At 51.0% G+C, this 12,395-nt stretch overlaps 1 protein-coding gene across 4 annotated transcripts in view; it reads left to right on the top strand.

The window, feature by feature from the left end:
- SIN3B (SIN3 transcription regulator family member B) overlaps positions 1 to 12,395 on the top strand; it is a 37,743-nt gene that overhangs the window by 4,727 nt on the left and 20,621 nt on the right. For all 4 annotated transcript variants that reach the window (XM_082383021.1, XM_082383022.1, XM_082383020.1 and 1 more), the window contains 2 exons: positions 4,152 to 4,352; positions 8,493 to 8,636. In XM_082383021.1, coding sequence (XP_082239147.1) covers positions 4,152 to 4,352; positions 8,493 to 8,636 — 345 coding nt within the window. The remainder of the gene's footprint in view (positions 1 to 4,151; positions 4,353 to 8,492; positions 8,637 to 12,395) is intronic.

Here is a 12,395-nt window from a genome sequence, read left to right as displayed (position 1 = left end):
GTCCCCTGCATTGGCAGGCAGATTCTCAATCACTGCGCCACCAGGGAAGCCCAGCACCCCGTTTTATATACTTCAAAATAACATAGCAAAGCTAAGAAATAAAAAATCCACTGTTTCTTGTTGGTTTGCCTTCCCTGGCAGACTGAGTCCTCCACATTAGACAGGAGGACTACGTCTGTCTTGTTCACGACTGTCCCCGTTCCGGGACATCAGAGGGACGAGACACTGGGTGTCGGTGGGAAAGTGATGAATCTTGGCTGCTGGGTCTTGTTCAGGATGGACCCTTTCTCTCGGGGCCGGCCCTCTTGTGCTTGGCTGGGACGATGGCTGCTTGGATGATAAGTAAAGAGATAAACCTTGAGGTGCAGCTTGTAATTTAGTGACCCCTTTGCATTCAAAGGGAAGCCGGCCGTCTTCCCTCCGGGAAGGGTCATTCGAAGTTCAGTCAGTTCCTGGGAGGTTGCCTCTCGTGTTTGTCTTAGTCACCCATGGAGCAGGTGTAGGCCACCTCCTCTGTGCCAGGTGCTGAGGTTTGTTCAGAGTCCTGGCTCTCAGGGCGCCTGCATGGTTGAGGTGGGGACTCAGGTGAGACACATACGGACAGATGTGAAATACAGGAGGGAGTTCAGTGCTGCAGGTGACAGCAGGGGCCAGGCCTGGGGAGGTGCCGTGGGCAGAGGCTGAGTGAGGGGAGCAGGAGCCATGGCTGTGTCCCCCTGGGGAGTCTTCCTGGTGGGGACATAGAGGCCTGAGGTGGGAACGAGTGGGTGTGCCTGAGAAACAGCCAGGAAGCTGGTGGGGTCAGAACCCGAAGCAGAGAGTATAGGAGAGAGAGCCAGGAGCGTGGGAAGCCAGGGGAGAGTTCTGGAAAGGCTGCTCTGGCTGCTGTGCCAGAAGTGGACTGAGGGGGCAAGAGCGGATCTGGGAGGCTCGGGAAGGGCGTGGGAACCAGTTGGGGTGGAGGGTGGTGTGGGCCAGGGGTGGGTGTCAGTGAAAGCGAGAAACATCAGTGAGATCACCAGGGGTGATTCCGGGATGCCTGAGTCTCTGGGTGAAGGCAGCACCTGCTGGGGTGACCAGTGGGGGTGGGCCGGGGGACTGTTCTGTGTTTGGAAAGTCCATCGGAGGCATCTCTTAAATATCCAGGTGGGGCTGTATGTGGACACTCAGATGGGCAAGTCGGCCATGTAGGGCGCTTATCAGTGTCTAGGAGGCGTTTCTAACTGTGCCTGGTTGAGGCCACCCACAGCAGGCAGAGAAGACACAAGCCTGGATTGTTCTAGAACGTTTAGACCAAGGGTTGGCAAACTGTGGCCCAGGGAATAAAGCCAGCTTATTTTTGTATGGCTGGTCATTTTTACATCTTTCAGATTACTTAAAAATTTTTTTTAAATTGTGGTGAAATTTACGTAACATTAAAATTCATCATTATGACCATTTTAAAGTGTCCAATTCAGTGGCTTTTAGTGTATTCACAATGCCATGCAACCACCACTACTAATCCCAGAACGCTTCTGTGACCCCAAAAAGAAACGGTACTTCCCAATTCTGCCCCCACTCAACCAGCCCCTGGTAACCACTAATCCATTTTCTGTCTCTGTAGAGTCTCCTGTTCAGGATACTTAATATAAATGGAATCATATACTATATGTCCTTTTGTGTCTGGGTTTCCTTCTCTCAGCATGTTTTCGAGGTTCATCCATGTTATACCAGAGCATCGTTCCTTTTTAAGGCTATATAATATTCCACTGCAGGTATGGACTGCATTTTGGTCATCTGTTCATCAGTTGATGGACAGACACGTAGGTTTTTTCTACCTTCTGGCGATTGTGAACACTGCTGCTATGAACATGCATGTACAAGGATTTGTTTGAACACCCGTCTTTGGTTCTGTTTGTGGATACCTAGGGGTGGAATTGCTCAGTCACCTGGTGACCATGTTTAACTTACTAAAGAATCGCCAGACTGTTTGCCACAGCAATTGCACCATTACTGTCTGGCCTTTTGCCGAGCCCTGGTCTCCAGGGGTGCTTCTCCCATCTTGTCACGGTGACTCACTCCAGGGAATTGGAAGAGGCACGTGGTGCTTGAAAATGCCCCCTCGCAGTGGTGGGGAGGGAGCTCCCCACAGCCTCCTCTGAAGCAGACCTTGGCTCCGAGGCTGCTCAAGGGCTGCTCCCCTCCCCCCTGCCCCTGTCCAACTCCTTCCAGCTCCTTCTGCCACCAAGCCTGTGTACCATGACGGAACATGAGCGCAGACTTCTGTGAGCTTAAGCAAAGGTAATCAGAAACAGCGTCCCCAAAGTGTCATAGAACAAATTCTAGTGCCGGGGAGAAACGGTGCTTAGAGTTGTGACTGCTCTGGATCTCTTGTGTCTGTTTTCCTCGGCTCAGGCTTCCTAGAGTTGCCTCTACACCCGCTGTCATGGGCTGAATTGTGCCCCCACCCCACCCCCAAATTCATATCTTGAAGTTCTAACCCTCAGTATCTCGGAATGTGACTGTGTTTAGAGATGGGGTCTTTACAGAGATAATTTAGGCAAAATGAGGCCATTAGGATGGGCCTCAATCCAGTCTGACTGGTGTGCTTATAAGGAGAGGAAATTAGGACACAAGGAGAGACCCCAGGGATATGTGTGCACAGAGGAACGACCCTGTGAGGACACAGCGAGAAGACACCCATCTACCAGCCAAGAGGCCTCAGGAGATACCAACCCTGCTGGCACCTTGATCTTGGACTTCCAGCCTCCAGAACTTGAAGGAAATAAACGTCTGTTGCTGAAGCTGCCCAGTCTGCGGTGTTTGTTGTGGCAGCCCCAGCGCACTAGTAGACCCACTCAGGTGCCGGCGGGTGTGCCTGGCGGAGGTGTCTGTTGTGATGACAGTTATGCAGCGGTGGGCAGCAGTGTGCCCGGCGCCCCCTGGAGTCTAGGGTCAGCTGTGGGTGCCACAGGCAGTGCCAGGCGCCACAGGGGATTTTTTCCTTCATCGGTCCATCTGATCATCCCTGACAGTGGATGAAGCCCACTCTGTTCCAAGCACTGTTCCAGGCACTGAGGATATAGCATTGACCAAAATAGAATTCCTGCCCTCCTGGAGTTTGCCTTCTGATCGGGGCTGGAGAGACAATAAAATAAGTAAAATATGTTTCCTGTAGGAAGGTGATATGTGCTGTGGAGAAAAATAGAGCAAGAAAGGGGCTCAGAGTGCTGGGAGATGAGTCATTTTATTTTGGTGCAGGATGGTTCTGGAAGACTCGCTGAAAGGTGGTGTGTTAGCAAAGACCTAAAGCTGAACCAGAAGGATCCCAGCCTGCCCGAGACCCAGTCGGGGACCTGCAGGATGCCGAGGGTCGCTCCCGACAGCCCAGCCGTGGTCAGTGGCAGAGGGAGGCCGTCCTCCGGACCACACACAAAATTCCAGTTTAGAAGCATAAACATCACCTCCTTCAGGGGGTGGTCCTGTCCCACTGTGAATTAGGATTCTGACTTCCCAGGAGAGAGATGTGTGTCTGTTTTTTATTTTTATTTGTACTGACAGAAAAGCACATCAATGGAGAGCATGCTTAATGACTGCTCAGGGCCCATCTCTCTTCTCTCAAGTGACTTGCCCCAGGCCTAGCACCAAAAGTCCCACAGCCCTGGGCAACCTGGACAGTGGGCCCCCCTCACCTGCAGGGTCCCAGTCTCACGCCTGCTGACAGCAGGTGCTTTCACACCTGAAAACAGTCTTGCTGAAATGGGCTGGCCAGAGGTGTGGGAAGACTTTACTCTGCTCCAAAAAGGATTAAACAATCCACTCTTTGTAAATCTCTCCCGAATGCTAATTTCTCGAAGTGTATAGAGTGTGCCTCTCAGGTTCATGTTCTTTGAATCTGTTGGAAGGATCAGGCAGAGGTGAGTTCGTGAGACTCTTCCCAGGAACGCTCAGGCACTCAGAATGCCAAGGTGGGGTTTCTCTCTGTCTGGGCGCCCCCTCCCTGCTTCTCTCTCTCCAGGCCCCCAGAAGTAACCTTTTTCTGCGTCGACGTAAAAAACTTGGCTCCGTGCGAAGTTTTGCCTGTTCTTGCACACAGTGGCTCAGTCTGGCGTTTCTCACAGTCTGTTCCCGGTGTCGGGCCCAACAGTAACTCACTGTCGTACTGTTGTCAGGAGAATTCGCACAACCACAGCGACTGTGCAGAGAACGTCAAGCAACAGATGCTGTATAAGGAGGACCGAGCCCAGGTGCCCTTGGAGTCAGATTCCGTGGAATTCAACAACGCCATCAGCTACGTGAACAAGATTAAGACCCGCTTTCTGGACCACCCAGAAATCTACAGGTCATTCCTGGAGATACTGCACACTTACCAGGTAAGAAGCTGTAGGTCACGCTTCTTTGTGGGTGTTTGTGGCATCATCCAATATCAGGTGCATTGGAAACATTCAGATTTTCTAATCTGAATTCATGAAATCCTGGAAAATTCTGATTAGCTCTTTTTTTTTAGCATTAATTTTTTTTTTTTTTTAAACCGTGGTAAAATATATATAAATACAAAACTTAACCAACTTTAAGTGTACCGTTCAGCGGCATGAAGTACGTTCACATTGTTGCGCAGCCATTACCATCATCCATCTCCAGAACCTTTTCATCTTCCCAACCTGAAACTTTGTCCCCATGACACACTAACTGCCCCTTCCTCATTTCCCCCAGCTCCTGGCACCCAGCCCTCTATCAGTACTTTCTGTCTCTATGAATCTGACTCCGATAGGGACCTCCTAGGAGTGGAATTGTGCAGTATTTGTCCTCCTTGCCTGGCTTGTTTCACTTAGCGTAATGCCCTCAAGGTCCATCTGTACCGTAGCATGTGTCAGAATGGCCTTCTTTTTAAGGCTGAGTAATATTCCATTGTATGGCTACACCTTATTTTCTTTATCCATTCATCCATCAGCAGGCACTTGGGTTGCTCCCACATTCTGGCTATTGTGAATAACGCTGCTGTGAACGTGGGTGTACCTGTTGGAGTTCTATTTAGGTTTGATTTTGATTTGCCCCTTGAGGCACCTCTGCACCCATTAGAGGATTAAAGAAGAACCCAAGAAGATAGTTTTCTTTTTATAAGATGGCTTAGTTATTGTTTAGACAATAGAACTACCCTTTATTTATGCTGATTACAACGGGGCTTTGTGCCAGGTGCTGGGTCGACAGGGATGAATAGTTGCTGTTGCTTGGGAGTTCAGTTTAGAGGTGGAGGAAACTTGGAAACGATTAGGGTGGATGAGAAGGATTGTGTGTAGGAGAGGTGTGTCAGGGTTGAGGGCTGCTGAGCCCAGAGCGGGTTACGGAGAGGATGCTCAGGTTGAATCTTGGCAAGTCAGTCAGAACCATCAGGCGAAAGGTGGACTCTTGGTGCTGGGAATGGCCTGTGCAAAGGCCCAGGGGCCAGAACAGGCAGCTGGCTTCAGGGGACTTAGCAGGAAGTGCAGGCAGGCGGGTGGCAAGGGACATCGGTGTCATGCAAGGAGTTCGGACGTCATCCTCACCCAGACATGGAGTTTCTGATGCCTTTTATTTTTCTGAGCAGCAGAACCCACTTTTAAAAATGAAATCTTCTGCACAACCTTGATAACTGAAATAAGAACATGGGATTCTTTTTAGCATAAATGTTTAGGATCAGATTGATAGCATTTGCTCCCTGTAAACCCACTGGAACTGTTTCAATACTCTTAACATTCGTGGGCAGTGGTGCCAGTGACGTGCTTGGTCCTGTCAGCTTCACGTCCAGTGTCTGCACGGTCCTTGTATGGCATTGAGAACTTCCTGCTTCTCACAGATAAGTGGTTGCAAGTGGCAGCTGTGAACATCAGTCTGTGGGGAGGGGTGATGTTGTGATCATGGGGGTTTATGGGCTCTTCACAGATTCCGTGGGGTCACCACATCTCAGGGGCTGGAAGGATCGTTAGAGGGAAGGCCGGCAGGTATCTGTTGTGTTGATGGGAATCGGGGGGGGTGGGGGGGGATGGGATGGGTTTGTTGGCGTGTAGAGAAGTTAAACTGACTTATCCAAGGTCCTAGCGAAGGGCCACAGGTTGATTTGGAGAAAACGTGAGGAAGGAAGTACGGCTCAGTATTCCCCAGCCAGAGCCACGGGGAGTTGGTTGGAAATGCAAGCTGCCTGGGCCTCCCCTCAGAGTTCCCGCCCCAGATCCTGCCCAGCATCTGCTTTTTAAACAAGCCCTCTGGCGACTCTCAGGTTGTCTATTTCTTCAAAAGGAGCTGGAAATCTGAATTTCTGTGTGAGTTCTTCCTGATTTTCAAACATTGTTGCAGATTTTTAAAAGACACTGTGAGGCCAAAGCAGCAGCTCTAGGGCCACACGTTACTGTTTTTTATCTCTGTTGGGCCTCAAGTCAGACCTTAGCTGTGCCCCCTGCCCCCTCAGAGCCCTTTCCCTCACCTCCCTGGACCTCGGGGTTCTAACCCATAAAATGGCTATAGCGCTGGTGGTGCTGATCCCGGTTAAATGTGGTTCACCGAGGTCACTGACGCAAGCACAGTGCTTGCCTCAGGTCAGCCATGGGCAGCTGTTTCCTTTACACGACTTCGAACATATGTCGTGTGCCTGGATGAGCACAGCCAGTTCTGCCCTGACGTGCCCCCAAATGACCGTGCTTTGCAAATAAATGCTCACCAACCACAGGTCTTATGGGAAAACGGGGTCAGGGCATGAGACTCAAAAACTGTGTCAGCAACACATTAAAAAAAGATAGGCATCTACTAGAAACCGGTAGCACTGTTGTACGCGCATCAAATGGCTAAGCATGGTGTGAATATTGCAGCACATCCGGCACTTGACCTTGGAAAAGACCTGAGTGTCATGTGTAGACGTGGGTGTGGAAAGGTTGCAGCCTGCGGGTCACTGTGAGGTACCAGGAGGAGGTTTCCTAAAATGGGACGGGTTGTCCCCCCCGGTTGTCACCCCAGAGGGGGGTCAGGCACAGTGGCTCCTAGCAGCTGAGGGAGCGATGTTGGGGGCGTGTGTATGTCGGGGGTCGTGTATTACCAGGTGGCTTGGCTCAGCCGGGTGCACTTTTCCACATTCACCCCATGTTGCTCCTGGACAAAATCCTGCCTCAGCAAATGCAGAATCCATACCACGCTCAAATCATTCCTTAGTCCGTGTCCCAAACGGATTTGTGTTCAAAACAGGTGTTAGAGCAAAACTGACTCTCTCTGCAGGAAAATTCCCATGAGGTGCGTCCCTAGGTCGGAGGGTGTGCGCTCAGCACATGATCATAGATGGCGCCAGGCTTCCCTCTGCCGGTGGCACCGATCTTCCTTTCCGCCTTGTAATGAGAGCGCCCAGGTCCCCACACCCTCATCAGAAATCACCAGTCCTTATGCAATCTGATGAGCAAAAATGCTGCGACGCTGTTTTAACTTGTATTTCTTCAAACATCACTCAGTCTGATCACTGTTTCATCTGTATAGGGATGATTTGTATTTATTCTCTGAGCTGAATGGTCTTTGCCTGTTTTTTTCTTTGGCCTTCAAGCGTCCCGGTAACTTTGGTCAGGAGAGGGTGGAGGCAGTTTTTTCTCCCCGCAAACGGATGCTCCGTGTGCCAGGATTGGAAAGTAGCTTTCCTCAGGGTACATAGGGCCGAGGGGGGAGGGCGAGCAAAGGGCTCCCCGTTCCTTGTCTCTTCCCCCTTTGCAGCTGTGGAGGGGGATGTCGAAGCCCTGCTGCTGTGCGCTCTGGGAGGGCCCGACACCAGCGCCTCGTGCTCTGTCACGTTCCTGGGTGTAAAGTTGACAGGGACTAACTTCTGATGGCCGACTTGAGTTGTGTTCGCTGCTTCCTGCCCTGCTGACCTGGGTCCCGTCTGGTCCTCATCTTGTTGCTTTAAGCTCCAGGTCAAGCCGTCTTCCTTCCAGAGTCTTAGTGACTCTGGGGGAACAGATCCTTTGAGCTCTAAGTCCCTTCCCTTCCTTCTTCACCCTCTGCCCCTTCCAGACCCAGAGCTAGCTCCTCAGTCCCCTGCCCAGCAGAATGAGTCCCCTTGACCTTGGGAGGACCGTGGGTTCACCACTGACCTTGCACTTCCCCAGCCTCTGCTCGAGGGTGCTTGAGGGCTGGGGTCAGGCCCTTCCATGACCGTCCGCTCCCACATCCCCTCTGCACTCCCAGCACAGGCCCCATCCATGGCCGGGGTTCAGGCCGCGTTGTGCAGCAGGGTCAAGACTCAAGGCTGTTCTCCAGAGCAGGGGGTGGAGGCGGGGAGTGGTTGGGGGAAGGGGGTGGGGAGTGGTTAGGGGACACCCGGAGGTGTCAGCAGGGCAGCGGGCTGGGCCCCCTCTCCTGGTGGCAGCAGTCATGGGCTCTGCCAGCCAGTTCTCTTTCGTGAGTCATCCCTCTGTCTCCTCCACAGTGGGATGCCTGAATGTCACAGCCTAGGGTGCCTCCTGGTTCCTTGGCTAACGACTCGTTTTCCCTTCCCTGAAAATCGGCAGAAGGAGCAGCTGAGCACGAAGGGCCGTCCATTCCGAGGCATGTCTGAAGAGGAGGTGTTCACCGAGGTGGCCAACCTCTTCCGCGGCCAGGAGGACCTGCTCTCCGAGTTTGGACAGTTCCTGCCCGAAGCCAAGCGGTCCCTGGTGAGTACAGAGCACCGACGCCAGTCTGGGGCCACGTTCTCAGCAGCCGGAACCCCCTGCCAGTGCAGCCCCCAGGCCAGGCCAGGTTTATCCACTCCCCAGACACACTGGGTTCCCTCAGAAGCCGCAGCCGGCACAGACACCCACGGGCCCCCAGTGCAGGCGCCACCTCCACGGTGAGTGGCGCAGATCCTCAAAAGGGCTTCTCTGGGCAGGCAGCAGCCAGGTGGTGAGGGCTGGTTTGGGAGGCAGAGCGTCCTCCCGTGGAGACCTGCCTGTCACCAGGTCCTTGTGGGGAGGTGCGGGAGGGGTCAGGCTCGCTGCCTACCCCCCTGGAGGCACTGGGTGGGCTGAGGCTTGGCAGTGACTCGGGGTGGGAGTGCAGAGAGCTGATAGCGGAGGAGGGGCCTGGGATGGGGAGGCTGGGGGCGCAGACTGCACTGTCAGCCTTTCTCCCTTTGCTGTGGACTGAGGCCTGCTGACCTGCCCTTTCCATTTCCTCTTTTTCTTTTTTTTTTTCCTATGAACTTACGGCTTTAAAAAAAAAAAAATTGAAGGAAAATTCACGTAACATAAAAGTCACCATTTTAAAATGTACATTTCAGTAGCATTTAGAATATTTTAAATGTGCAGCTGTCACCCCTCTCTAGTTTCAGAACATTCCCATCACCCCAAAAGGAGACCCGTCCCCGTTAGTAGTCACTCCCCATCCCCCCCTCCCTAGATTCTGGCAACCACCAATCTGCTTTCTGTCTCTATGGATTTACCTGTTCGGACATTTCATATAGATGGAATCATACAACATGTGGCCTTTGGTTGGTGTCTGGCTTCTTTCACTCAGCATCATGATCTTAAGGTTCATTCATGATGTGTCAGAACTTCATCCCTTCTATGGCTAAATAATAATTCCATTGTGTGGATGGACCACATTTTGTTCATCCATTCACCCATCAGTGGGCACTTGGGTTGTTGCCACCTTTCAGTCATTGTGAATCGTGCTGTGAACACGCATGTACAAGTTTTTGTTTGAACACCTGCTTTCAGTTATTTTCCGTCTCTGCCTAGGAGTGGAGTTGCTGACTCATGTGGTAACTCTGTTTAACTTTTGAGGAACTGCCAAACTGTTCTCCACGGGAGCTGGACCACTTTACGTTCTCACTAGCAATATACCACGGTTTCAGTTTTCCACATCATCACCAATGCTTGAGGTTTTCCCTTTTTAAAAAAACTTATAGCCTTTGTAGTTGTTGTGAAATAGTATCTTATTATGGTTTTGATTTGCATTTTCCTGCTGACTAATGATATTGGGCATTTCATGTGCTCATTGGCCATCTGTTTATCTTCTTTGGAGAAATGTCTGTTTAAGTACTTTGCACCTTTTTTTGTCTCTGTTGCTGGGTTGTAAGAGATCTTTATATGTTCTTGACATTAGTCCCTTATCAAATATTTTCCTCTATTCTGTAGGTTGTCTTTTCACTTTCTTGTTAGTGTTGATGCACATCAGTTTTAAATTTTGGTCAAGTCCAATTACCTATTTTTTCTTTCGTTGCTCATGTTTTCAGTGTCAAATCTCAGAATCCATCGCTAGTTCTGAGGTCAGGAAGGTTTACCTAAAGTTTTCTTTTAATACTTGTATAGTGTTAGCTCTTGTATTCAGGTTGCTGGTCCATTTTGAGTTAATGTTTGTATATGGTGAGGTAGGGGTCCACTTTACACGTGGCAATCCAGTTTGTTGAGGAAACTGTTCTCTTTCCATTGCATGGTTTTGGCACTCTTGTCAAAAATCAATTGACCATAGTTTTATGGGTTTATTTCTGGACTCAGTTCTAATCCATTGATCTCCATGTCTGCCCTTAGGCCAGCACCACACTGTCATGATTACTGTAGCTTTGTAGTAAGTTTGAAATCAGGAAGTGTGAGTCCCCAAACTTTGTTTCTTTTCAAGATTGTTTTGGCTAGTCAGGGCCCCTTGCGATTCCATATGAATTTAAAGATTGGCTTTTCCACTCCAGCAACAAAGGCCGTTGGGATTTTGAAAATGATTGCATTGAATCTTTCAACTGTTTGGGGTAGTATTGCCATCCTAACAAGATTAATCCACAAATACACAGCATTTTTCCATTTATTTAAGTCTTTAGTTTCTTTCAGCAGTGTTTCAAAGTTTTTTTTCATTGTGTAAGTCTTGCACCCCCTTGGTTAAAAGTATTTCCAAATATTTTGTTCTTTTTGTTGTTGTAAATGGACTTGTTTTCTTAATTTCATTTTTGGGTTATTCATTGCTCATGTATAGAAACACCACTGCTTTTTTGTGTTGATTTTGTATCCTGCAACTTTGCCGTATCCAGTTTATTAGCTTTGATCGTTTTCGTGGGTTCCTTAGGATTTGCTAATGGAGACAGTTTTCTTTCTTCCTTTCCAATTTGGATGCCTTTTAGTTCCTTTTCTGGCCTGATTGCTGTGATGGAGCTTCTAGTACCGTGCTGAATAGAAGTGGCGAGAGTCAGCATCCACATCTTGCTCCTGATCTCAGAGGAAAAGCTTTCCACCTTGCACCACTGAGTGTGACGTGAGCTGTGGGTTTTCCGTAAGCACCCTCGAGTTGAGGAAGCTCCTTCTATTCCTAGGTTGTTGAGTGTTCTCTTTCCTCTTTTTATTCTTCCTCTTTGCCCTTGATGACAACTTGGGGTGTGAGCACACAGGAGTCCACCCTTCCCACCTTCCTGTGTCACCACCGCCTCTCCCGGCTCTGCTTCTTGAATGAAGGTGCACTGGGGGCACAGGGCTGGGGGGCAGTGGGTCTTGAAGGAAGGGGCTCGGGGGTGATAGCAGTCTGAGTTTGGATGCTGTTCAAGACTCTTAGTCGATTGGGCAGACTTCCGGTGTGCGGGTCGGGGCTTGTCCCCGTGTTCCCGTCTCTGGGACTCAGAGCACCATCCCAAAGAGGAGGTTCCACCCAGAAGCACTTCCTGACTCAGAGTCAGAGAAGCTCTGTGCCCATCCTTTGGGCTGAAAACAAACAAGTCCAGGAGCTGTAACCAGTCCTGCCCACCCGCCCGGAGCCTTGGGTGTCCCGGGGGACTGGACAGAGCCCCGTGAGCACACAGCCTGGGCCTCCTCGGGCTCTGGGTGCTGCAGGCAGGCTTGAGCCGGCCATGTCACCTCCCAGGCCTCGTTGCCTTCTCTGTCACACGGGACTGACCGGCCCTCCTGCTCAGGTGGGGACTGAACTGTTATCCTTTTAAGTGCTTCTCGCGGGGCCTGGCTCGTGCTAAGTGTTCCGGAAAGAGCAGCTGCGGTTGTGCTGGGAAAGTAGGCCTAGAATCCCGTCTGGTCGTCTCATCCCCTCCTCCCAGGGTCTCCCTCTGCATCTCCAGGACCAGCCAGCTGCCTGGCCTGCTGGAGGCTCTTGGGGGATACCGGGGGAGCGGGGGGGGAGTGGTTGAAGGAAGCCCTTGTCTGGACTCCCCGGGGACAGGGAGCTCACCTCTACACTGGGCCTCTCAGCCCGGCTGCCTCCTCACGGCCCCAGGGCCCCTGAGTCCAGCTTTCTCCTCTGAGTCCATTGTCTGCCCCGCGGATCTCTCTGAACTTCAGAATCCCTACTTGGTTTTTTTCTCCCTGTTCCCAAATAAGTGTCCTTTGCAGTCCTAGCGTCATTCCCATCTTCCTTCTCTGTTTGCTCCTGCTCATCAAAGACCCCCTAACTGGCTCCGGGGGCCACGTGGCTGAGGAGCAGAGGGCCCTCACCATCTCCTTCCT

Source organism: Balaenoptera borealis (assembly GCF_965194805.1).
Source record: "Balaenoptera borealis genome assembly, chromosome: 2".
Classification (NCBI taxonomy): domain Eukaryota; kingdom Metazoa; phylum Chordata; class Mammalia; order Artiodactyla; family Balaenopteridae; genus Balaenoptera; species Balaenoptera borealis.
The sequence above is the reverse complement of the archived record's forward strand: the minus strand, read 5'-3'. Positions and strand labels throughout refer to the sequence as shown.